General features: G+C 43.5%; 1 protein-coding gene across 1 annotated transcript in view; it reads right to left on the bottom strand.

Annotated features, from left to right (window-relative positions):
• Positions 1–23136, bottom strand: part of LOC110512786 (protein kinase C alpha type-like) — a 39887-nt gene extending 16751 nt beyond the window's left edge. Inside the window, exons 1-9 of the mRNA XM_036940852.2 lie at positions 22526–23136; positions 17630–17870; positions 11278–11309; positions 10847–10926; positions 9179–9290; positions 8639–8767; positions 6040–6196; positions 5588–5783; positions 5102–5320 (exon numbers count right to left, since the gene is read on the bottom strand). Coding sequence (XP_036796747.1) covers positions 5102–5320; positions 5588–5783; positions 6040–6196; positions 8639–8767; positions 9179–9290; positions 10847–10926; positions 11278–11309; positions 17630–17865 — 1161 coding nt within the window. The 5' untranslated portion in view covers positions 17866–17870; positions 22526–23136. The remainder of the gene's footprint in view (positions 1–5101; positions 5321–5587; positions 5784–6039; positions 6197–8638; positions 8768–9178; positions 9291–10846; positions 10927–11277; positions 11310–17629; positions 17871–22525) is intronic.
• Positions 23137–27354: the final 4218 nt, after the last annotated feature.

Here is a 27354-nt window from a genome sequence, read left to right as displayed (position 1 = left end):
CAGTGTTTATTACAGTGTGTCAACAGACAGGTGTGTTGTGTTTATTACAGTGTTTATTACAGTGTGTTTACAGGCAGGTGTGTTATGTTTATTACAGTGTCTCTACACACAGGTGTGTTATGTTTATTACAGTGTGTCTACAGGCAGGTGTGTTATGTTTATTACAGTGTTTATTACAGTGTGTCTACAGACAGGTGTGTTATGTTTATTACAGTGTGTCTACAGGCAGGTGTGTTGTGTTTATTACAGTGTTTATTACAGTGTGTCAACAGACAGGTGTGTTATGTTTATTACAGTGTGTCTACAGACAGGTGTGTTATGTTTATTACAGTGTTTATTACAGTGTTTATTACAGTGTGTCAACAGACAGGTGTGTTATGTTTATTACAGTGTGTCTACAGACAGGTGTGTAATGTTTATTACAGTGTTTATTACAGTGTGTCTACAGACAGGTGTGTTATGTTTATTACAGTGTGTCTACAGACAGGTGTGTTATGTTTATTACAGTGTGTCTACAGACAGGTGTGTTATGTTTATTACAGTGTTTATTACAGTGTCTCTACAGACAGGTGTGTTATGTTTATTACAGTGTGTCTACAGACAGGTGTGTTATGTTTATTACAGTGTGTCAACAGACAGGTGTGTTATGTTTATTACAGTGTGTCTACAGACAGGTGTGTTATGTTTATTACAGTGTGTCTACAGACTGGTGTGTTATGTTTATTACAGTGTGTCTACAGACAGGTGTGTTATGTTTATTACAGTGTGTCTACAGACAGGTGTGTTATGTTTATTACAGTGTGTCTACAGACAGGTGTGTTATGTTTATTACAGTGTTTCTACAGACAGGTGTGTTATGTTTATTACAGTGTTTATTACAGTGTGTCTACAGACAGGTGTGTTATGTTTATTACAGTGTTTATTACAGTGTGTTTACAGGCAGGTGTGTTATGTTTATTACAGTGTCTCTACACACAGGTGTGTTATGTTTATTACAGTGTGTCTACAGACAGGTGTGTTATGTTTATTACAGTGTTTATTACAGTGTGTCTACAGACAGGTGTGTTATGTTTATTACAGTGTGTCTACAGACAGGTGTGTTATGTTTATTACAGTGTGTCTACAGACAGGTGTGTTATGTTTATTACAGTGTTTATTACAGTGTTTATTACAGTGTGTCAACAGACAGGTGTGTTATGTTTATTACAGTGTTTATTACAGTGTGTCTACAGACAGGTGTGTTATGTTTATTACAGTGTTTATTACAGTGTGTCTACAGACAGGTGTGTTATGTTTATTACAGTGTGTCAACAGACAGGTGTGTTATGTTTATTACAGTGTTTATTACAGTGTTTATTACAGTGTGTCAACAGACAGGTGTGTTATGTTTATTACAGTGTGTCTACAGACAGGTGTGTTATGTTTATTACAGTGTTTATTACAGTGTTTATTACAGTGTGTCAACAGACAGGTGTGTTATGTTTATTACAGTGTGTCTACAGACAGGTGTGTTATGTTTATTACAGTGTTTATTACAGTGTGTCTACAGACAGGTGTGTTATGTTTATTACAGTGTGTCTACAGACAGGTGTGTTATGTTTATTACAGTGTTTATTACAGTGTTTATTACAGTGTGTCAACAGACAGGTGTGTAATGTTTATTACAGTGTTTATTACAGTGTGTCAACAGACAGGTGTGTAATGTTTATTACAGTGTTTATTACAGTGTGTCTACAGACAGGTGTGTAATGTTTATTACAGTGTTTATTACAGTGTGTCTACAGACAGGTGTGTTATGTTTATTACAGTGTGTCTACAGACAGGTGTGTTATGTTTATTACAGTGTGTCTACAGGCAGGTGTGTTATGTTTATGACAGTGTTTATTACAGTGTGTCTACAGACAGGTGTGTTATGTTTATTACAGTGTTTATTACAGTGTGTCTACAGACAGGTGTGTTATGTTTATTACAGTGTTTATTACAGTGTGTCTACAGACAGGTTTGTTACGTTTATTACAGCGTTTATTACAGTGTGTCAACAGACAGGTGTGTTATGTTTATTACAGTGTTTATTACAGTGTGTCAGCAGACAGGTGTGTTATGTTTATTACAGCGTTTATTACAGTGTGTCAACAGACAGGTGTGTTATGTTTATGACAGTGTTTATTACAGTATGTCAACAGACAGGTGTGTTATGTTTATTACAGTGTGTCTACAGGCAGGTGTGTTATGTTTATTTCAGTGTGTCACCAGACAAGTGTGTTATGTTTATTACAGTGTTTATTACAGTGTGTCTACAGACAGGTGTGTTATGTTTATTACAGTGTTTATTACAGTATGTCAACAGACAGGTGTGTTATGTTTATTACAGTGTGTCTACAGGCAGGTGTGTTATGTTTATTACAGTGTGTCACCAGACAAGTGTGTTATGTTTATTACAGTGTTTATTACAGTGTGTCTACAGACAGGTGTGTTATGTTTATTACAGTGTTTATTACAGTATGTCAACAGACAGGTGTGTTATGTTTATTACAGTGTGTCTACAGGCAGGTGTGTTATGTTTATTACAGTGTGTCACCAGACAAGTGTGTTATGTTTATTACAGTGTTTATTACAGTGTGTTTACAGGCAGGTGTGTTATGTTTATTACAGTGTCTCTACAGGCAGGTGTGTTATGTTTATTACAGTGTGTCAACAGACAGGTTTGTTACGTTTATTACAGTGTTTATTACAGTGTGTCAACAGACAGGTGTGTTATGTTTATTACAGTGTTTATTACAGTGTGTCTACAGACAGGTTTGTTATGTTTATTACAGTGTTTATTACAGTGTGTCTACAGACAGGTGTGTTATGTTTATTACAGTGTTTATTACAGTGTGTCAACAGACAGGTGTGTTATGTTTATTACAGTGTGTCTACAGACAGGTGTGTTATGTTTATTACAGTGTTTATTACAGTGTGTCAACAGACAGGTGTGTTATGTTTATTACAGTGTTTATTACAGTGTGTCAACAGACAGGTGTGTTATGTTTATTACAGTGTGTCTACAGACAGGTGTGTTATGTTTATTACAGTGTTTATTACAGTGTGTCTACAGACAGGTGTGTTATGTTTATTACAGTGTGTCTACAGACAGGTGTGTTATGTTTATTACAGTGTTTATTACAGTGTGTCTACAGACAGGTGTGTTATGTTTATTACAGTGTGTCTACAGGCAGGTTTGTTATGTTTATTACAGTGTGTCTACAGACAGGTGTGTTATGTTTATTACAGTGTTTATTACAGTGTGTCTACAGACAGGTGTGTTATGTTTATTACAGTGTGTCTACAGGCAGGTTTGTTATGTTTATTACAGTGTGTCTACAGACAGGTGTGTTATGTTTATTACAGTGTGTCTACAGACAGGTGTGTTATGTTTATTACAGTGTGTCTACAGACAGGTGTGTTATGTTTATTACAGTGTGTCTACAGACAGGTGTGTAATGTTTATTACAGTGTTTATTACAGTGTGTCTACAGACAGGTGTGTTACGTTTATTACAGTGTTTATTACAGTGTGTCAACAGGCAGGTGTGTTATGTTTATGACAGTGTGTCAACAGATAGGAGTGTTATGTTTATTACAGTGTGTCAACAGACAGGTGTGTTATGTTTATGACAGTGTTTATTACAGTGTGTCAACAGACAGGTGTGTTATGTTTATTACAGTGTGTCAACAGACAGGTGTGTTATGTTTATGACAGTGTTTATTACAGTGTGTCAACAGACAGGTGTGTTATGTTTATTACAGCGTTTATTACAGTGTGTCAACAGACAGGTGTGTTATGTTTATTACAGTGTTTATTACAGTGTGTCAACAGACAGGTGTGTTATGTTTATTACAGTGTCTCTACAGACAGGTGTGTTATGTTTATGACAGTGTTTATTACAGTGTGTCAACAGACAGGTGTGTTATGTTTATTACAGTGTTTATTACAGTGTGTTTACAGGCAGGTGTGTTATGTTTATTACAGTGTCTCTACACACAGGTGTGTTATGTTTATTACAGTGTGTCTACAGGCAGGTGTGTTATGTTTATTACAGTGTTTATTACAGTGTGTCTACAGACATGTGTGTTATGTTTATTACAGTGTGTCTACAGGCAGGTGTGTTATGTTTATTACAGTGTTTATTACAGTGTGTCTACAGACAGGTGTGTTATGTTTATTACAGTGTGTCTACAGGCAGGTGTGTTATGTTTATTACAGTGTTTATTACAGTGTGTCAACAGACAGGTGTGTTATGTTTATTACAGTGTGTCTACAGACAAGTGTGTTATGTTTATTACAGTGTTTATTACAGTGTTTATTACAGTGTGTCAACAGACAGGTGTGTTATGTTTATTACAGTGTTTATTACAGTGTGTCAACAGACAGGTGTGTTATGTTTATTACAGTGTTTATTACAGTGTGTCAACAGACAGGTGTGTTATGTTTATTACAGTGAGTCTACAGACAGGTGTGTTATGTTTATTACAGTGTTTATTACAGTGTGTCAACAGACAGGTGTGTTATGTTTATTACAGTGTCTCTACAGACAGGTGTGTTATGTTTATGACAGTGTTTATTACAGTGTGTCAACAGACAGGTGTGTTGTGTTTATTACAGTGTTTATTACAGTGTGTTTACAGGCAGGTGTGTTATGTTTATTACAGTGTCTCTACACACAGGTGTGTTATGTTTATTACAGTGTTTATTACAGTGTGTCTACAGACAGGTGTGTTATGTTTATTACAGTGTGTCTACACACAGGTGTGTAATGTTTATTACAGTGTTTATTACAGTGTGTCTACAGGCAGGTGTGTTATGTTTATTACAGTGTTTATTACAGTGTGTCTACACACAGGTGTGTTATGTTTATTACAGTGTGTCTACAGACAGGAGTGTTATGTTTATTACAGTGTTTATTACAGTGTGTCTACAGGCAGGTGTGTTATGTTTATTACAGTGTGTCAACAGACAGGTGTGTAATGTTTATTACAGTGTTTATTACAGTGTGTCTACAGGCAGGTGTGTTATGTTTATTACAGTGTGTATACAGGCAGGTGTAGGTGTGTTTCAGTACCTTTCCGAAGCTGCCTTTTCCCAGCACCATGAGGAAGTTGAAGTCCTGGAGGCAAACCCTGGGCTTGACCGGTCCTGCAGGTAGGGTGGCCAGACAGGGGACTGACGGGGCTGAGGGGGACAGGACAGACACGGGGACAGGGACAGACACAGACACAGGGGCAGGCCTCAGGGAGGGGGGGAGAAGGGAGGGGGGAATAGCATCTAGACCACTAGGCTCCTATTGAAGATAAGAGGGGGGAGGGGGGGAGGGCTTAGTTATAGTAAAACTGTCACACACATCCACACACACACAAACCTGCAATGTATGGATTTTAATGAAGCACTCCTGCACCCTGGTGGCCAAAGTGAGGGAGCTTACACACATTTTGTTTGGTCATACTCCGAGTCTAAATATACCTATATATACCAATAGTTATATATAATATATGTATTCTATAACTCTAACTACACTACCCATAATCCACTGCATGAGAGTACTTCTTACATTTTCGTCAGGGACAGGCATGTTGTAGTACTCTCCCTCATCCTGATCCAGCAGTTTGAACCAGCCGCTAACTGAGTGACGGAATATCTCGCTCACTCCGAACGACAGCGATCCCATGAAGTCATTCCGAGACGTACGATCCCAATCCCACACCTCCACCGACAGACGCCGGTCCCACTGCCGCCCACGCACCGAGCTGGGGAGAGAGATGAGAGTGAAAGAGGTTACCGACCAGGTATCCGACCTCCAGTCATCTGCACACCTCAAGACCATGTCAGTCCACTGAGATAAAGCTCCTGGGGCTAACACAAGTCTAGTTCCCTGTGCAGAGTGCCCAGAACTGCTGGTACACACACACACACACACACACACACACACACACACACACACACACACACACACACACACACACACACACACACACACACACAGACACACACACACACACTCACAAGGTGAAGCTCTCGTTCCAGACGGGGTTGAGTGTGGAGCGGATAGTCTTGGTCTTCTGTTTGCTCTGGCTCTTAGGGTCAGGGATTAGCTTGAGCTTCACGTAGGGGTCAGACAGACCGTTGGGGTCCATGGGGATCAGGTTACGAGCCTCCCGCACTGAGGGCGGAGCGAGGGGGGTGGAGGGAAAGAGGGAGGTAGAGGGTGAGAGAGAGAAAGAGAGACAGAGAGACATTGTCAGACAATGGATAGCACAGATGGCCATACAGGTGCCATCTGATCTTAATTTGACCCAGTTTCTCACAGCAGGAAAATAATCCTGCAGCAACAGGAAATGTGAATATTATGTTGATTATGATGAATGTACATTTTTTGTAGGGGATGATACAAATTGTATTAGGGCAAATCTAGTCTGAAATTACAAACTTTAGAAGCCAGTTTAAACTTGAAAACACTACAAGTTTACAATTCCTTCTGTGCATGAAAATTCTGCTACAATAGGATGATCAAATTAAGATATGGCATCTGTAGATGCACCACAGAGAGCATTACTTGTGGGAGTGTGTGCCTGTATTCAGCTCCCCCAGTCCCGCCTAGTGGTCAGTACCTGACAGTGCGAATGGTAGGGTGACATCAGTGGTGGAAAAAGTATCCAATTGTCATACTTGAGTAAAATGTCATCTGATGAAGATTATCAAAGGTTAGTGTTTAATTTAATCTCTATTTGTGCTTTTTGTGATTCCTCTCTTTGGCTGGAAAAATGGCTGGGTTTTTCTGTGAGTTGGGGGTCACCTAACATAATCATTTGTGGTGCTTTCGCTGTAAAGCCTATTTGAAATTGGACACTGTGGTGAGATTAACAACAAGATTACCTTTAAAACGGTATAAGATACATGTATGTTTGAGGAATTTTTATTATGAGATTTCTGTTGTTTTGAATTTGGCGCCCTGCACTTTCACTGGCTGTTGTCATATCATCCCGTTAACAGGATCTAAGCCATAAGAAGTTTTAATAGAAAATGACTCAAGTAAAAGTAAAAGTCACCCTGTAAAATACTGCTTGAGTAAAAGTCTAAAAGTATTTGGTTTATTAAATATACTTAAGTATCAAAAGTAAAAGTATAAATCACTTCAAATGCATTATATTAAGCAAACCAGATGGCACAATTTTCATATATATATATATATATATATATATATATATATATATATATATATATATATATATATATATATATATATATATGTTCACAGATAGCCAGGGGCACACTCCAACACTCATTAGACATTATTTACATACCAAGTACTTGTGTTCAGTGAGTCTGGCAGATCAGAGGCAGTAGGGATGACCAGGGATGTTCAATTGATAAGTGTGGCATTGGACCATTATCATGTCCTGCTAAGCATTCGAAATGTAACAAGTAATTTTGGGTGTCAGGGAAAATGTATGGAGTAAAAATAGTACCTTATTTTCTTTAGGAATGTAGTGAAGTAAAAGTTGTCAAAAAATATATATATAAAGTAAAGTACAGATAGCCTAAAAAATGACTTAAGTAGGACTTTAAAGTATTTTTACTTAGTACTTTACACCACCGGGTGACAGAGACATGTAAACCCTGTCTCTATCAGTGGTTAGGGACAACACCACCGGGTGACAGAGACATGTAAACCCTGTCTCTATCAGTGGTTAGGGACAACACCACCGGGTGACAGAGACATGTAAACCCTGTCTCTATCAGTGGTTAGGGACAACACCACTGGGTGACAGAGACATGTAAACCCTGTCTCTATCAGTGGTTAGGGACAACACCACCGGGTGACAGAGACATGTAAACCCTGTCTCTATCAGTGGTTAGGGACAACACCACCGGGTGACAGAGACATGTAAACCCTGTCTCTATCAGTGGTTAGGGACAACACCACCAGGTGACAGAGACATGTAAACCCTGTCTCTATCAGTGGTTAGGGACAACACCACCGGGTGACAGAGACATGTAAACCCTGTCTCTATCAGTGGTTAGGGACAACACCACCGGGTGACAGAGACATGTAAACCCTGTCTCTATCAGTGGTTAGGGACAACACCACCGGGTGACAGAGACATGTAAACCCTGTCTCTATCAGTGGTTAGGGACAACACCACCGGGTGACAGAGACATGTAAACCCTGTCTCTATCAGTGGTTAGGGACAACACCACCGGGTGACAGAGACATGTAAACCCTGTCTCTATCAGTGGTTAGGGACAACACCACCGGGTGACAGAGACATGTAAACCCTGTCTCTATCAGTGGTTAGGGACAACACCACCGGGTGACAGAGACATGTAAACCCTGTCTCTGTCAGTGGTTAGGGACAACACCACCGGGTGACAGAGACATGTAAACCCTGTCTCTGTCAGTGGTTAGGGACAACACCACCGGGTGACAGAGACATGTAAACCCTGTCTCTATCAGTGGTTAGGGACAACACCACCGGGTGACAGAGACATGTAAACCCTGTCTCTATCAGTGGTTAGGGACAACACCACCGGGTGACAGAGACATGTAAACCCTGTCTCTATCAGTGGTTAGGGACAACTCTTCTAAACACTTAGTTGTGACCTGTGATGAAGATGTCCTCGTTCTCTCCCCGGACGGTCAGGTGGATCCTGCCTCTCTTCTCTGTATGATCTTGACCACACAGGCTGGGCACAAGGCTCTCACAACGCTTGTGGACATTCATCTCACAACCTGTAGTACATGCACACGAGTATAGACACACCAACACACACACACACACACACACACACACACACACAGATAATAACACGTGGTAAGAAACCACTCACACACATATACTGTACATTCATGCTACACATACATCACAACTGCAGCTCTGATTATGATTGATAAATACTGCACAATTTAAACACTTTCCCCCCAATCCCCCCATCCCCAAAACACATGTAAATATTGGACTATAACTTGTGGCTTCCTGTATTATACTGATGCTAAAATGTTTATTCTATTCTACTGAGCCATATACTTTATGTTGGTATTCTTATCTTTTATTATGTCTTATTGTTGTTGCATTGTCGAGAAGGAACCTGCAAGTCAGCATTTTGGCTAATAAAACTTGAAACAGAACGTCTGGTTACTTACAGGAGCATTTCATGCCCTGTTGGATAAGGCCATAGAGCAGAGAACCACAGTGATCACAGAATGTTGGAGAAGTGTAGGTCTGAGGTCGAAATCTGTGTTTACTCTTCAAGTCCTGAGAGAGAGAAAGAGACAGACAGACAGACAGACAGACAGACAGACAGACAGACAGACAGACAGACAGACAGACAGACAGACAGACAGACAGACAGACATGAGAGTAGTAAGTCATTGAGACAGACAGACAGACAGACAGACAGACAGACAGAGAGTAGTAAGTCAATGAGACAGACAGAGAGAGAGAGAGAGAAAGAGACAGACAGACAGACAGACAGACAGACAGACAGACAGACAGACAGACAGACAGACAGACAGACAGACAGACATGAGAGTAGTAAGTCATTGAGACAGACAGAGAGAGACATGAGAGGAGTAAGTCATTGAGACAGACAGACAGAAAGACAGAAAGACATGAGAGTGGTAAGTTATTGAGACAGACAGACAGACAGACAGACAGACAGACAGACAGACAGACAGACAGACAGACAGACAGACAGACAGACAGACAGACAGACAGACAGAAAGACAGAAAGACATGAGAGTGGTAAGTCATTGAGAGAGGAACATCCTCATGTTTATGTGTTGTGATAAACGGGGGGAAACGAGGAGAAACGAGGGAGAGATTGAGAGTGGTATATTCATGGCAACCAATTACATTTCTCTGCTGGGAAGAGAGTTCGATATGTTAATGGAATGTTTTCCTGGGGAAGCCTGAATCATCTCTATCTGCTTTTCAGCTTATCAGTTTCTTCCCCATCCACATCCCCTTCCTCTCTAACTGTCTGTCTTCCTCTCCTCATCCTCTCTACTCCCCAAACCCCATCTCACACCCTTTGAGCTTAACTTTGAGAACACCCCCCACCTCTTTCATTCTCTGCCAACTCTCACTCTCTCTCCATCAGGCAGTTTCTGAGCCAAGCTCTTCCTCCCAATTCCACCCTGTCAATCGTTCTCCCTCGCATACACACACACATACACTCAATAGTGCTCTCTCTCTGACCTAATTTCTGATCCAGTTTATTTAGCTGGCAGATAAAAGTCTGAAAAAAGACAAACCTCTTTGAAATCCCAAAGAGAGACAGAGAGAGGGAGCAATCTGTTCACCCTCTCTACCTCTGCTCATGTCTCTCAGTCTTCCTCCCCCTCTCTCAACCTGGATCCCTCACTCCTCCTCCCTCCTCTTTGTTTTCTCTCTTTCTCTTCCTCTCTCTGGATGGCTTGGCGAGAGAAAGGGAGGAGTGAGGGAGGCCTGAAAAGGGGAAGTGTGGAGTGGAGGGATGAATAGATGGAGAGATGTAAAGATCTATATAAGGATGAATGACAGTAAAGGCGGAGTGGAGGAATGACAGACAGAGGGACAGGTGTGTGTGTGTGTGTGTGTGTGTGTGTGCGGCTGTCTGGAATGATGGATGGATACGGGAGGAGGGATGGAAGGAAGGAAGGAAGGAAGGAAGGAAGGAAGGAAGGAAGGAAGGAAGGAAGGAAGGAAGGAAGGAAGGAAGGAAGGAAGGAAGGAAGGAAGGAAGGAAGGAAGGAAGGAAGGAAGGAAGGAAGGAAGGAAGGAAGGAGAAGTGAGTGTAAAAGCTGGGAGAAGGGGGAAGATTGACTCACTTCTGTAGGAGCAGTGGGGGCTCCAGGACAGGTGAAGGTTACATACTCGTGACATCGCTTGTGGACAGAGAAACTGCACACTGTCACAAAACACAGAGCAGAAAGACAATCAACACATTACTACATCCAAATCCATTTGATCCCTGTTTATAAAAACCTCATCTGATTCCAAAAATAATTTGGAAAATGTGTGTGTTCTAGTCTTTGTCAAATAAAAAAACTAACTGCTGAATGTCATTGTGATCACGAATGTTCACTAGGGGTTCAATGTCAAAAACACAATGCATCAATCAATACCAAGATAAAATATTCCTTCATCAATGGTATAATTGCTGTTAACGTCTTTGGACAAATGCATTTGTAAAATGTGTTATAAAAAAAAGGGTAACGATCGGCTGATTAATGATAACTTATGATCCAATAATCCTTACCTTGACATTGAAATCCCTGCTTTCCAATTCCCCTGTGTGGAACAAACCATAACACAACACAGAAACCATCACTGATCTTAAAAACCACACAACTGAAAGGACTGGCCTGCTCAGTGGAAGATGAGCAGATGGGCCTGAACAGAAAGAGGTGCATCATTTGGTGCAGTGCTGTAACCCAGGAATAATGTGGCTATAACACTTATAGATATGGCTCCTTCTTTTGTTTTATCAAATAACAGCAGCCGACAAGGACGCATTTCAGCCATGAAGCCTTTGTCAGCAGAAACCCTGATGATTACGGGGGAGTTGTGGCAAAAACATGTCCTTGTGACGGCTTTTATGGAATAAAACAGCAGAAATACAGTGAGAGTGTCTGAGAGTGAGCTGCAGGACATAGATTACTACACTTACTGTAGTGCTGATCAGGTCAACTAGGAGAGAGAGGGGGGAGTGGGGTTATTGCCTCTCTCACACACACACCAAACACCCATACACCCGCCCCTAACCCACTCCTCCCTCCTCCTCCCCCTCTCCCTTTCCTCCTCCCCCCTCCACCTTCTCCCCCTCCCCCCCCTTCTCATCCTCCCCCTCCCCCTCCTTCTCCCCCCCTCCTTCACTTCCTCCCCCTCCTTCTCCTCCTCCTGTTCCTCCTCCTCCTCCTCCTGCTCCTCCTCCTCCTCTTCAAGAGTTGCAGTCGTCTGCTTTCCTGTCTCCTTAGATCTTAATTGAATAATTAAAGCCATTGATTGGCTAAAGAGTCCACTCAGCCAGTTTACTGTGAATCAGCTGCTGATTAAAAGGTAAGCAGCAGAGAGGTGGGAGAACAACACCCTACAGAGAGAGGGCCCTTGAGGATCACACTGAATCATCTCAATAGTCACAGAGGATCATCTCAATAGGATCATCTCAATAGTCACAGAGTTCTCCTCTCCTCTCCTCTCCTCTCCTCTCCTCTCCTCTCCTCTCCTCTCCTCTCCTCTCCTCTCCTCTCCTCTCCTCTCCTCTCCTCTCCTCTCCTCTCCTCTCCTCTCCTCTCCTCTCCTTTCCTCTCCTCTCCTCTCCTCTCCTCTCCTCTCCTCTCCTCTCCTCTCCTCTCCTCTCCTCTCCTCTCCTCTCCTCTCCTTCATCTGCACTGTCTGACAGTGACAGACTTGTGACCTAGTGAAGGAGGGGAAATTACATCCGTCATATTGGTTTCACCTCTCCAGTGTTTCCATGTCAGCACAGATGAAGGAGAGGAGACGAAGAGTGTAAACCACTCTAGGTGGTTCAGTACTATGACAGTTCTTTGTACTGTCCACCAGAGAGTGCCAGAGAGGCAGAGCTACATTAGACAGGCCAAACAGCACCACCTGATGGTCATAGGATGACAGAACAGAAGACAAGCCAAAGGCATATATCTGGAGAATCCTATTATATTAGGAAAGTAGGGAAAAGGAAACTGACTACCTAGTCAGTTGTACAACTGAATGCATTCAACTGAAATGTGCCTTCCGCATTTAACCCAACCCCTCTGAATCAAATTAAAGATACATATCTATTTATTCGGCCATACATCCACCACATATACATGGCAGTCATATGATAATGTGTAGCGATCTATTCCTGTACCAGGGGAATGGAGAGGAGACCATGTGAAGTCTCGACAAAGGCCCTGCAGGCAGAATATTGACAATAGAAAGTCTCCTTTCAATCCCCTGGTGTTTGTTGTCAATAGTATACAGCCCTAGAGGATGTGATTTGAACTGTGTAGTACTGATCTCTTTTATCATGTCTATCGTAGGAAACCAGTAGAATCTCCACAGGGAGAGATGGAGAGATGCCTGTAACTCGTGTGGAAGACTGCTGTCTGGAGTGCTATGGTATTTTTGTGATGTATATTTTTAAACGACCAAACCAAAATCTAAGCGAGCGCTACCATTTCTATCTTTTCTCCTTTGTTAAATAATACTGTAACTTTGACAGTTATTCACCCGAAATGTACTGCAAACTTCCCAGAGGCTGTTGGCTAGAGGAGACGCCTGCACTCAGCCTACCCTCTTCACCATATGTCCACACACACACATCCACGCACAGAGACGTGCACGCACAGATTCTACACTGGCCTGCTTTGGGTGTGTCTGCCAGAATGAGCTTACTGTACGTGATACTGGGCTTCCAACTAGTCTTGGGTCCTGTATGGTGGCTGTGTGAGCATGAACACGTGTGTTACTGTGTGTGTTTTGTGTCTGTGTACACACACTGTACTGTCTAGTGGTGTGTGTGTGTTTTGTGTCTGTGTACACACACTGCACTGTCTAGTGGTGTGTGTGTGTGTGTTTTGCCAGATGAAGTTGGTGCTGTGGCTGCAGTTTTAGAGTTAGTGGGAAGATTGAAGAGGTGGCCAGTGAACTTGAGACCTGGAGTGTTTGTAAGTGTGGGTTTCTGCTGATTCATAATGTGTGTGTAAGTGTGGGTTTCTGCAGATTCATAATGTGTGTGTAAGTGTGGGTTTCTGCAGATTCATAATGTGTGTGTAAGTGTGGGTTTCTGCAGATTCATAATGTGTGTGTAAGTGTGGGTTTCTGCAGATTCATGATGTGATTGTAAGTGTGGGTTTCAGGCAGATTCATAATGTGATTGTAAGTGTGGGTTTCTGCAGATTCATAATGTGTTTGTAAGTGTGGGTTTCTGCAGATTCATAATGTGTGTGTAAGTGTGGGTTTCTGCAGATTCATAATGTGTGTAAGTGTGGGTTTCTGCAGATTCATAATGTGTTTGTAAGTGTGGGTTTCGGCAGATTCATAATGTGTGTGTAAGTGTGGGTTTCTGCTGATTCATAATGTGTGTGTAAGTGTGGGTTTCTGCAGATTCATAATGTGTGTGAAAGTGTGGGTAATGCAGATTCATAATGTGATTGTAAATGTGGGTTTCTGCAGATTCATAATGTGTGTGTAAGTGTGGGTAATGCAGATTCATAATGTGATTGTAAATGTGGGTTTCTGCAGATTCATAATGGGTGTGTAAGTGTGGGTTTCTGCAGATTCATAATGTGTGTGTAAGTGTGGGTAATGCAGATTCATAATGTGATTGTAAATGTGGGTAATGCAGATTCATAATGTGATTGTAAATGTGGGTTTCTGCAGATTCATAATGGGTGTGTAAGTGTGGGTAATGCAGATTCATAATGTGATTGTAAGTGTGGGTTTCTGCAGATTAATGATGTGTATGTGTGAGTGTGGGTTACCAGGTGAAGGCTGTGCAGGGGCTGCAGTTTGTGGGATGTTTGCAGAGGCGAGCTGGGAACTAGTGAAGCATGTTTTCTGTTGTGTGTATTAAGCTGTGTGTGTATTTAGCTGTGTGTGTGTATTTCGCTGTGTGTGTGTGTGTGTGTGTGTGTGTATTTCTCTGTGTGTGTGTGTGTGTGTATTTCGCTGTGTGTGTGTATTTTGCTGTGTGTGTGTGTGTGTGTGTGTGTGTGTGTGTGTGTGTGTGTGTGTGTGTATTTGACTGTGTGTGTGTATTTCACTGTGTGTGTGTATTTCCCTGAGTGTGTATTAAGCTGTGTGTGTATTTCGCTGTGTGTGTGTATTTCGCTGTGTGTGTGTATTTCCCTGAGTGTGTATTAAGCTGTGTGTGTATTTAGCTGTGTGTGTGTATTTAGCTGTGTGTGTGTATTTCGCTGTGTGTGTGTATTTCCCTGAGTGTGTATTAAGTTGTGTGTGTATTTCACTGTGTGTGTGTATTTCCCTGAGTGTGTATTAAGCTGTGTGTGTATTTAGCTGTGTGTGTGTATTTAGCTGTGTGTGTGTATTTCGCTGTGTGTGTGTATTTCCCTGAGTGTGTATTAAGCTGTGTGTGTATTTAGCTGTGTGTGTGTAGTTAGCTGTGTGTGTGTATTTCGCTGTGTGTGTGTATTTCGCTGTGTGTGTGTATTTCCCTGAGTGTGTATTAAGTTGTGTGTGTATTTCGCTGTGTGTGTGTATTTCGCTGTGTGTGTGTATTTCGCTGTGTGTGTGTATTTCCCTGAGTGTGTATTAAGTTGTGTGTGTATTTTACTGTGTGTGTGTATTTCTCTGTGTGTGTGTATTTCGCTGTGTATGTGTATTTCCCTGAGTGTGTATTAAGCTGTGTATGTGTATTTCCCTGAGTGTGTAATAAGCTGTGTATGTGTATTTCGCTGTGTATGTGTATTTCGCTGTGTGTGTGTGTGTGTTTACCAGATGAAGTCAGTGCAGTGGCTGCAGAAGGTGGGCTGTGTGTATTTCCCTGAGTGTGTATTAAGCTGTGTGTGTATTTAGCTGTGTGTGTGTATTTAGCTGTGTGTGTGTGTGTGTGTATTTCACTGTGTGTGTGTATTTTACTGTGTGTGTGTATTTCGCTGTGTGTGTGTATTTCCCTGAGTGTGTGTGTGTGTGTGTGTGTGTGTGTGTGTGTGTGTGTGTGTGTATTTCACTGTGTGTGTGTATTTCACTGTGTGTGTATTTCCCTGAGTGTGTATTAAGCTGTGTGTGTATTTAGCTGTGTGTGTGTATTTAGCTGTGTGTGTGTATTTCGCTGTGTGTGTGTATTTCCCTGAGTGTGTATTAAGTTGTGTGTGTATTTCGCTGTGTGTGTGTATTTCCCTGAGTGTGTATTAAGCTGTGTATGTGTATTTCGCTGTGTGTGTGTATTTCGCTGTGTATGTGTATTTCCCTGAGTGTGTATTAAGCTGTGTATGTGTATTTCCCTGAGTGTGTAATAAGCTGTGTATGTGTATTTCGCTGTGTATGTGTATTTCGCTGTGTGTGTGTGTGTTTACCAGATGAAGTCAGTGCAGTGGCTGCAGAAGGTGGGCTGTGTGTATTTCACTGTGTGTGTGTATTTCCCTGAGTGTGTATTAAGCTGTGTTTGTATTTAGCTGTGTGTGTGTGTATTTCACTGTGTGTGTGTATTTTACTGTGTGTGTGTATTTCGCTGTGTGTGTGTATTTCCCTGAGTGTATGTGTGTGTGTGTGTGTGTGTGTGTGTATTTCACTGTGTGTGTGTATTTCACTGTGTGTGTGTATTTCCTTGAGTGTGTATTAAGCTGTGTGTGTATTTAGCTGTGTGTGTGTATTTAGCTGTGTGTGTGTATTTCGCTGTGTGTGTGTATTTCCCTGAGTGTGTATTAAGTTGTGTGTGTATTTCGCTGTGTATGTGTATTTCGCTGTGTGTGTGTATTTCGCTGTGTGTGTGTATTTCGCTGTGTATGTGTATTTCGCTGTGTGTGTGTATTTCGCTGTGTGTGTGTATTTCGCTGTGTATGTGTATTTCGCTGTGTATGTGTATTTAGCTGTGTGTGTGTATTTCGCTGTGTATGTGTATTTCGCTGTGTGTGTGTATTTCGCTGTGTGTGTGTATTTCGCTGTGTATGTGTATTTCGCTGTGTGTGTGTATTTCGCTGTGTGTGTGTATTTCGCTGTGTGTGTGTATTTAGCTGTGTGTGTGTATTTAGCTGTGTGTGTGTATTTCGCTGTGTGTGTGTATTTCGCTGTGTATGTGTATTTCCCTGAGTGTGTATTTCGCTGTGTATGTGTATTTCGCTGTGTGTGTGTATTTCGCTGTGTATGTGTATTTCCCTGAGTGTGTATTTCGCTGTGTATGTGTATTTCGCTGTGTGTGTGTATTTCGCTGTGTATGTGTATTTCCCTGAGTGTGTATTAAGCTGTGTATGTGTATTTCCCTGAGTGTGTAATAAGCTGTGTATGTGTATTTTGCTGTGTATGTGTATTTCGCTGTGTGTGTGTGTGTGTTTACCAGATGAATTCAGTGCAGTGGCTGCAGAAGGTGGGCTGTGTGTATTTCCCTGAGTGTGTATTAAGCTGTGTGTGTATTTAGCTGTGTGTGTGTATTTAGCTGTGTGTGTGTGTGTGTATTTCACTGTGTGTGTGTATTTTACTGTGTGTGTGTATTTCGCTGTGTGTGTGTATTTCCCTGAGTGTGTGTGTGTGTGTGTGTGTATTTCACTGTGTGTGTGTATTTCACTGTGTGTGTGTATTTCCCTGAGTGTGTATTAAGCTGTGTGTGTATTTAGCTGTGTGTGTGTATTTAGCTGTGTGTGTGTATTTCGCTGTGTGTGTGTATTTAGCTGTGTGTGTGTATTTCGCTGTGTGTGTGTATTTCGCTGTGTATGTGTATTTCCCTGAGTGTGTATTAAGCTTTGTATGTGTATTTAGCTGTGTATGTGTATTTCGATGTGTGTGTGTATTTCGCTGTGTGTGTGTATTTCCCTGAGTGTGTATTAAGTTGTGTGTGTATTTCGCTGTGTATGTGTATTTCCCTGAGTGTGTAATAAGCTGTGTATGTGTATTTCGCTGTGTATGTGTATTTCGCTGTGTGTGTGTGTGTTTACCAGATGAAGTCAGTGCAGTGGCTGCAGAAGGTGGGCTGTTTGAAGAAGCGAGCGGTGAACTGGTGGTCCTTGACCTCGATGATCCTCTTGTGTTTCAGCGCCCCCTTCCTCTGGAACACTGGCACCCTGGGAGGGGGGGTGAGGGGGGAGGGCAGGGGAGAGGCCCCAGGGGTGGCCACGGGGGAGGCCAGGGTCAGGGGGGAGAGGGAGGTGGGCGGGGACACGGGAGTAGACATGCTGCCTGGAGGGATGGGAGGAGAGGGGAAAGGAGAGGTGATGGAGAGGAGGGATAGGAGGAGAGGGGAAAGAGGGAGAGAGAGGAGGATAGAGGACAGATGGAGATTAAATGGGTGGATAGTAGTAAGCGAGAGAGAGACAGAGGGATGAGCAGAGGGAGAGAGAGCGAGAGAGAGAGAGAGAGAGAGAGAGAATAAAATGACCCAGACAGGGGACAGAGGGATGAGCAGAGGGAGAGAGAGAGAGAGAGAGAGCGCGAGAGAGAGAGAGAGAGAGAGAGAGAGAGAGAGAGAGAGAGAATAAAAGGACCCAGACAGGGGACAGAGGGATGAGCAGAGGGAGAGGGAGAGAGAGAGAGAGAGAGAGAGAGAGAGAGAGAGAGAGAATAAAAGGACCCAGACATGGGACAGAGGGATGAGCAGAGGGAGAGGGAGAGAGAGACAGAGAGAGAGAGAATAAAAGGACGAGACAAGGGACAGAGGGATGAGCAGAGGGAGAGGGAAAGAGTGAGAGAGAGAGAGAATAAAAGGACCCAGACAGGGGAAAGAGGGATGAGCAGAGAGAGAGAGAGAGAGAGAGAGAGGGAGAGAGAGAGAGAGAATAAAAGGACCCAGACATGGGACAGAGGGATGAGCAGAGGGAGAGAGAGAGAGAGAGAGAGAGAGAGCGAGAGAGAATAAAAGGACCCAGACAGGGGACAGAGGGATGAGTAGAGGGAGAGCGAAAGAGAGAGAGAGAGAGAGAGAATTAAAGGACCCAGACAGGGGACAGAGGGATGACCAGAGAGAGAGAGAGAGAGAGAGAATAAAAGGACCCAGACATGGGACAGAGGGATGAGCAGAGGGAGAGAGAGAGAGAGAGAGAGAGAGAGAGAGAGAGAGAGCGAGAGAGAATAAAAGGACCCAGACAGGGGACAGAGGGATGAGCAGAGGGAGAGGGAAGGAGAGAGAGAGAGAGAGAGAGAATAAAATGACCCAGACAGGGGACAGAGGGATGAGCAGAGGGAGAGAGAGAGAGAGAATTAAAGGACCCAGACAGGGGACAGAGGGATGAGCAGAGGGAGAGGGAGGGAGAGAGAGAGAGAGAGAGAGAGAGAGAGATAGATAGAGAATGAAAGGACCCAGACAGGGGACAGAGGGATGAGCAGAGGGAGAGAGAGAGAGAGAGAATTAAAGGACCCAGACAGGGGACAGAGGGATGAGCAGAGGGAGAGGGAGGGAGAGAGAGAGAGAGAGAGAGAGAGAGATAGAATAAAAGGACCCAGACATGGGACAGAGGGATGAGCAGAGGGAGATGGAGAGAGAGAGAGAGAGAAAGAGAGAGAGAGAGAGAGAGAATAAAAGGACCCAGACAGGGGACAGAAGGATGAGCAGAGGGAGAGAGAGAGAGAGAGAGCGAGAGAGAAAAAAAGGACCCAGACAGGGGACAGAGGGATGAGCAGAGGGAGAGGGAAAGAGTGAGAGAGAGAGAGAATAAAAGGACCCAGACAGGGGAAAGACGGATTAGCAGAGAGAGAGAGAGAGAGAGAGACAGAGGGATGAGCAGAGGGAGAGAGAGAGAGAGAGAGAGAGAGCGAGAGAGAATAAAAGGACGCAGACAGGGGACAGAGGTATGAGCAGAGGGAGAGGGAAAGAGAGAGAGAGAATTAAAGGACCCAGACAGGGGACAGAGGGATGACCAGAGAGAGAGAGAGAGAGAGAGAGAGAGAGAGAGAGAGAGAGAGAGAGAGAATAAAAGGACCCAGACAGGGGACAGAGGGATGAGCAGAGGGAGAGAGAGAGAGAGAGAGAGAGAGAGAGAGAGAGAGAGAGAATAAAAGGACCCAGACAGGGGACAGAGGGATGAGCAGAGGGAGAGAGAGAGCGAGAGAGAGAGAGAGAGAGAGCGAGAGAGAGAGAGAGAGAATAAAAGGACCCAGACATGGGACAGAGGGATGAGCAGAGGGAGAGGGAAAAAGAGAGAGAGATAGAGAATAAAAGGACCCAGACAGGGGAAAGAGGGATGAGCAGAGAGAGAGAGAGAGAGAGAGAGAGAGAGAGAATAAAAGGACCCAGACAGGGGACAGAGGGATGAGCAGAGGGAGAGATAGAGAGAGAGAGAGAGAGAGAGAGAGAATAAAAGGACCCAGACAGGGGACAGAGGGATGAGCAGAGGGAGAGAGAAAGAGTGAGAGAGAGAGAGAATAAAAGGACCCAGACAGGGGAAAGAGGGATGAGCAGAGAGAGAGAGAGAGAGAGAGAGAGAGAGAATAAAAGGACCCAGACAGGGGACAGAGGGATGAGCAGAGGGAGAGAGAAAGAGTGAGAGAGAGAGAGAATAAAAGGACCCAGACAGGGGAAAGAGGGATGAGCAGAGAGAGAGAGAGAGAGAGAGAGAGAGAGAGAGAGAGAATAAAAGGACCCAGACAGGGGACAGAGGGATGAGCAGAGGGAGAGAGAGAGAGAGAGAGAGAGAGAGAGAGAGAGAGAGAGAGAGAATAAAAGGACCCAGACAGGGGACAGAGGGATGAGCAGAGGGAGAGAGAGAGCGAGGGAGAGAGAGAGAGAGAGAGAGAGAGAGAATTAAAGGACCCAGACAGGGGACAGAGGGATGAGCAGAGGGAGAGGGAAAGAGAGAGAGAGATAGAGAGAGAGAGAGAGAGAGAGAGAGAGAGAGAGAGAATAAAAGGACCCAGACAGGGGACAGAGGGATGAGCAGAGGGAGAGAGAGAGAGAGAGAGAGCGAGAGAGAATAAAAGGACCCAGACAGGGGACAGAGGGATGAGCAGAGGGAGAGGGAAAGAGTGAGAGAGAGAGAGAATAAAAGGACCCAGACAGGGGAAAGAGGGATGAGCAGAGAGAGAGAGAGAGAGAGAGAGAGAGAATAAAAGGACCCAGACATGGGACAGAGGGATGAGCAGAGGGAGAGGGAAAGAGTGAGAGAGAGAGAGAATAAAAGGACCCAGACAGGGGAAAGAGGGATGAGCAGAGGGAGAGAGAGAGAGAGAGAGAGAGAGAGAGAGAGAGAGAGAGAGAGAGAGAGAGAGAATAAAAGGACCCAGACATGGGACAGAGGGATGAGCAGAGGGAGAGAGAGAGAGAGAGAGCGAGAGAGAATAAAAGGACCCAGACAGGGGACAGAGGGATGAGCAGAGGGAGAGGGAAAGAGAGAGAGAGAGAGAGAGAATTAAAGGACCCAGACAGGGGACAGAGGGATGAGCAGAGGGAGAGAGAGAGAGAGAGAGAGAGAGAGAGAGAGAGAGAGAATAAAAGGACCCAGACATGGGACAGAGGGATGAGCAGAGGGAGAGAGAGAGAGAGAGAGAGAGAGAGAGAGAGAGAGAATAAAAGGACCCAGACAGGGGACATAGGGATGAGCAGAGGGAGAGGGAAAGAGAGAGAGAGAGAATAAAAGGACCCAGACAGGGGACAGAGGGATGAGCAGAGGGAGAGAGAGAGAGAGAGAGAGAGAGAGAGAGAGAGAGAGAGAGAGAGAGAGAGAGAATTAAAGGACCCAGACAGGGGACAGAGGGATGAGCAGAGGGAGAGGGAAAGAGAGAGAGAGATAGAGAATAAAAGGACACAGACAGGGGAAAGAGGGATGAGCAGAGAGAGAGAGAGAGAGAGAGAGAGAGAGAGAGAATTAAAGGACCCAGACAGGGGACAGAGGGATGAGCAGAGGGAGAGGGAGGGAGAGAGAGAGAGAGAGAGAGAGAGAGAGAGAGAGAGAGAGAGAGAGAGAGAGAGAGAGAGAGAGAGAGGGAATAAAAGGACCCAGACAGGGGACAGAGGGATGAGCAGAGGGAGAGGGAGGGAGAGAGAGAGAGAGAGAGAGAGAGAGAGAGAGAGAGAGAGAGAGAGAGAGAAAGAATAAAAGGACCCAGACAGGGGACAGAGGGATGAGCAGAGGGAGAGGGAGGGAGAGGGAATGTATAAAAAGGAGAGAGGTTAATTCACACATTGAGACAGAGCTCTCCTCAGAGACCCAGAGACACAGAACGATTAGTGAAATTCACACTGTGTCCCACATATGTCCCACTTCATACTCGCTCTCTTTCTCTCTCTCACCCCATCTATCCTCATCGCCACGCCATGCCAACTGCAACCTCCCACATCCCCCTGACAACCAAACACCCTGGGTTGCCCTGACAACCAAACACCCTTATCACATGTCAACTGCACCTCCTGTTGCACCCCCCCCCCCCCCACACTACTCCAATATTAGAACTGGTACCCTCTCTGTCCTTGTCTCCTTCCTCTTTGTCCTGATATGATATTGTGTTAATTTCTCCGTAAAAGTTTGGACTGTATTCTCATGCACAGTCTATATGAGTCAAAAGTGAGGAAATGTGAAATATTTAACTGAGAGAAGAGGAGTAGCAGACAGCTAAATGATAAATGAAACCACAACAGAGATTGAATGAATAAGTAAATAAGCCGAGAGCGTACAGCATAGCAAACAGGACCTGTTGAAATGATTATGGCACACCGGAAGATGGAGGAAATCGATCCAATGGGTGAATACCAGAGACAGGGAGGGCTGAAAGAACACAGAAACAGAACAAACAAATACAATAAAAAAAGGAGATCCTCAACAAATAAGGAACAGAGTGGAAAGCTGCTTGGAGATAGAAGTGGGAGGAGAGAGAGGGAGAAACAAAGAGAAAGAGAGAGACATTACCTGTATTTGTGGTTGTTTGGGCTGACAGACTTGATCAAAGAGCAGGCTTCTCCTCTTCCTCTCCCCCTCTCTTTATCTCTCCTCCTTTGACAGGCAGCCTGCTATCGCTCTGAACCTGTCGCTGGTCACGTCAAAAAAGAAAAAGTGAAGGAAAGAGAGAGAGAAAGGCAAGTGGTGGCAGGGAGGAAGAGCTGGGAAAAAGAGCTGCCTACAAAAAAAGAGCAAGTAACAAGGGATGAGATTGAAGCTTTCCAAGAACGAGAGAAGACAGAGGAGGAGTGGACTGCTATGTATCTGTTAAGTTAACCCACACAGGGTGAAGAGGGAGAAGAGATGGAGAGATGGAATTCTCTTTTCAAGATTGATTCTGTTTTACCAAGAAGAAGATGGGATAGGAGAGAGAGGAGAGAAAGAGAGGAGGGAGGGAGGGAGGGTGGGGGGGGGAATAGGCAGCAATTCATTTTGAAATCTGGGTTACATCTCTCTGGAGAGAGACAAAGCGAGAGAGCAAGTGATGGAGGGAGAAGAAGGGGGGCCATTTTGCCACCATCACTATGGACTAACACCGACCAACAGTCTAACACTTCTCACAGTGACAGACTGATAGAGAGGAAGGAGTAAGACAAACGGATGCTCTTGATAGATCAGAGTCTCTAAACAACACCAGTCTATCAAGGGTTAATCATCAATATCATGGTACACAATCTGTTGCCTTACAACTAGCTGACAGGAGTGTTGGCAGTAATGGTTGGACCATATTCAGAACAGCCTGTGGAAGGATCAAGGCCCATTTGATGTGAATAACTTGGTAATTATTCCAGTGGAATAGAGATAGGGAACAAAACTGTTTTTCTAGTGGAATGGAGATAGGGAACAAAACTGTTTTTCCAGTGGAATAGAGATAGGAAACAGTACTGTTATTCCAGTGGAATGGAGATGGGGAACAGTACTGTTATTCAGTGGAATGGAGATAAGGAATAGTACTGTTATTCCAGTGGAATGGAGATGGGGAATAGTACTGTTATTCCAGTGGAATGGCGATAGGGAACAGTACTGTTATTCCAGTGGAATGGAGATGGGGAATAGTACTGTTATTCCAGTGGAATGGAGATAGGGAATAGTACTGTTATTCCAGTGGAATGGAGATAGGGAATAGTACTGTTATTCCAGTGGAATGGAGATGGGGAATAGTACTGTTATTCCAGTGGAATGGAGATAGGGATTAGTACTGTTATTCCAGTGGAATGGAGATGGGGAATAGTACTGTTATTCAGTGGAATGGAGATGGGGAATAGTACTGTTATTCAGTGGAATGGAGATAGGAATTAGTTATCTTATTCAGTGGAATGGAGATAGGGAACAGTACTGTTATTCCAGTGGAATGGAGATGGGGAATAGTACTGTTATTCAGTGGAATGGAGATGGGGAATAGTACTGTTATTCCAGTGGAATGTAGATAGGGATTAGTACTCTTATTCAGTGGAATGGAGATATGGAATAGTACTGTTATTCCAGTGGAATGGAGATGGGGAATAGTACTGTTATTCCAGTGGAATGTAGATAGGGATTAGTACTGTTATTCCAGTGGAATGGAGATAGGGAATAGTACTGTTATTCCAGTGGAATGGAGATGGGGAATAGTACTGTTTTTCCAGTGGAATGGAGATATGGAATAGTACTGTTATTCAGTGGAATGGAGATAGGGATTAGTACTGTTATTCAGTGGAATGGAGATAGGGAATAGTACTGTTATTCCAGTGGAATGGAGATAGGGATTAGTACTGTTATTCAGTGGAATGGAGATAGGGAATAGTACTGTTATTCAGTGGAATAGAGATAGGGAACAGTACTCTTATTCAGTGGAATGGAGATAGGGATTAGTACTGTTATTCCAGTGGAATGGAGATGGGGAATAGTACTGTTATTCAGTGGAATGGAGATAGGGATTAGTACTCTTATTCAGTGGAATGGAGATAGGGATTAGTACTGTTATTCCAGTGGAATGGAGATGGGGAATAGTACTGTTATTCAGTGGAATGGAGATGGGGAATAGTACTGTTATTCAGTGGAATGGAGATAGGAATTAGTTATCTTATTCAGTGGAATGGAGATAGGGAACAGTACTGTTATTCCAGTGGAATGGAGATGGGGAATAGTACTTTTATTCAGTGGAGTGGAGATAAGGAATAGTACTGTTATTCCAGTGGAATGGAGATGGGGAATAGTACTGTTATTCAGTGGAATGGAGATGGGGAATAGTACTGTTATTCAGTGGAATGGAGATGGGGAATAGTACTGTTATTCAGTGGAATGGAGATGGGGAATAGTACTGTTATTCCAGTGGAATGGAGATAGGGATTAGTACTCTTATTCAGTGGAATGGAGATAGGGATTAGTACTGTTATTCCAGTGGAATGGAGATGGGGAATAGTACTGTTATTCAGTGGAATGGAGATGGGGAATAGTACTGTTATTCAGTGGAATGGAGATAGGAATTAGTTATCTTATTCAGTGGAATGGAGATAGGGAACAGTACTGTTATTCCAGTGGAATGGAGATGGGGAATAGTACTTTTATTCAGTGGAGTGGAGATAAGGAATAGTACTGTTATTCAGTGGAATGGAGATATGGAATAGTACTGTTATTCCAGTGGAATGGAGATGGGGAATAGTACTGTTATTCAGTGGAGTGGAGATAAGGAATAGTACTGTTATTCAGTGGAATGGAGATGGGGAATAGTACTGTTATTCCAGTGGAATGTAGATAGGGATTAGTACTCTTATTCAGTGGAATGGAGATATGGAATAGTACTGTTATTCCAGTGGATTGGAGATAGGGAATAGTACTGTTATTCCAGTGGAATGGAGATGGGGAATAGTACTGTTATTCCAGTGGAATGGAGATATGGAATAGTACTGTTATTCCAGTGGAATGGAGATAGGGAATAGTACTGTTATTCAGTGGAATGGAGATAGGGAATAGTACTGTTATTCCAGTGGAATGGAGATAGGGATTAGTACTCTTATTCAGTGGAATGGAGATAGGGAATAGTACTGTTATTCAGTGGAATGGAGATAGGGAATAGTACTGTTATTCAGTGGAATGGAGATAGGGAACAGTACTGTTATTCCAGTGGAATGGAGATGGGGAATAGTACTGTTATTCCAGTGGAATGGAGATAGGGATTAGTACTCTTATTCAGTGGAATGGAGATATGGAATAGTACTGTTATTCCAGTGGAATGGAGATAGGGAATAGTACTGTTATTCCAGTGGAATGGAGATAGGGATTAGTACTCTTATTCAGTGGAATGGAGATATGGAATAGTACTGTTATTCCAGTGGAATGGAGATAGGGAATAGTACTGTTATTCCAGTGGAATGGAGATAGGGATTAGTACTCTTATTCAGTGGAATGGAGATAGGGAATAGTACTGTTATTCCAGTGGAATGGAGATAGGGAATAGTACTGTTATTCAGTGGAATGGAGATGGGGAATAGTACTGTTATTCAGTGGAATGGAGATGGGGAATAGTACTGTTATTCCAGTGGAATGGAGATGTGGAGTAGTACTGTTATTCCAGTGGAATGGAGATGTGGATTAGTACTCTTATTCAGTGGAATGGAGATATGGAATAGTACTGTTATTCCAGTGGAATGGAGATGGGGAATAGTACTGTTATTCAGTGGAATGGAGATGGGGAATAGTACTGTTATTCAGTGGAATGGAGATGTGGAGTAGTACTGTTATTCCAGTGGAATGGAGATAGGGAATAGTACTGTTATTCAGTGGAATGGAGATGTGGAATAGTACTGTTATTCCAGTGGAATGGAGATGGGGAATAGTACTGTTATTCCAGTGGAATGGAGATAGGGAATAGTACTGTTATTCCAGTGGAATGGAGATAGGGAATAGTACTGTTATTCAGTGGAATGGAGATGTGGAATAGTACTGTTATTCCAGTGGAATTCAGATAGGGAACATGGGTCTATGTACAACCAGTGGTGGTTATCATTAGTCATCTCTGGTGGCAAGTGGTAGAGGGAGAGAACCATCGCCTCAATACTGTAGTCCCTCTGTACCTCAATCCAGGTCACACTGAGGCTCATGGGTAATGCAGTTTCTCAGAGAGGGGCGTCTGGTGTTATTGGGACCCTCCTCACATGGTTAGAAAGGGTTTTAATGGAATACAAGCAGACACACACACACAGAAGGTTTACGACCTCATATGAGACAGTAGTAAAAATACATCATGTTAACACTGACATCGAACAGAGAGAGGGAGAAGGATGGACAGCATGATAGAGAAAAAAGAGAGAGAGTGGTCGAGATAGAGATATACTGTACAGGCAGGGGATGAGGTGATGAGAGAGAAAGAAAAGGGCTGATGGAGAGGGACGGAGCGATGGAGAGAGGGATCACAGGGTTGAAGGTCTAATGAACGAAAATGTAGGTTGTTAGTCTCCTGATGAAGACACCGCCACACCGCCATTAATTAACTATTATAATTAGCAAGATTGTTAGAGAGCAAAATGGTGTCAGCGAGCAAGATAAGAGTGTGGTTTGTGTGTGTGTGTGTGTGTGCGTGCGTGTGCGTGTGCGCGTGTGTGTGTACGTGTATGTGTGTGTGTGTTATCTCCACATGATACATGTAATTTGAACATTAGCCTTCCAGCTAGCAGCAGACAGGGAGTGATCTGGCCTTCCTTTCAGTCACATTGTTACATTCTCACAGTCTGTTTGAATTGAAATTGCTTCCTGTCACTCTGTCCCATCACACACTGACTCAGTCACTGGGCTACAGGAAGATAATGATTTGTCATTGTATG

The sequence above is a fragment of the Oncorhynchus mykiss genome, chromosome 2 (genome assembly GCF_057628025.1).
Source record: "Oncorhynchus mykiss isolate SJ-2025 chromosome 2, ASM5762802v1, whole genome shotgun sequence".
Classification (NCBI taxonomy): Eukaryota; Metazoa; Chordata; class Actinopteri; order Salmoniformes; family Salmonidae; genus Oncorhynchus; species Oncorhynchus mykiss.
The sequence above is the reverse complement of the archived record's forward strand: the minus strand, read 5'-3'. Positions and strand labels throughout refer to the sequence as shown.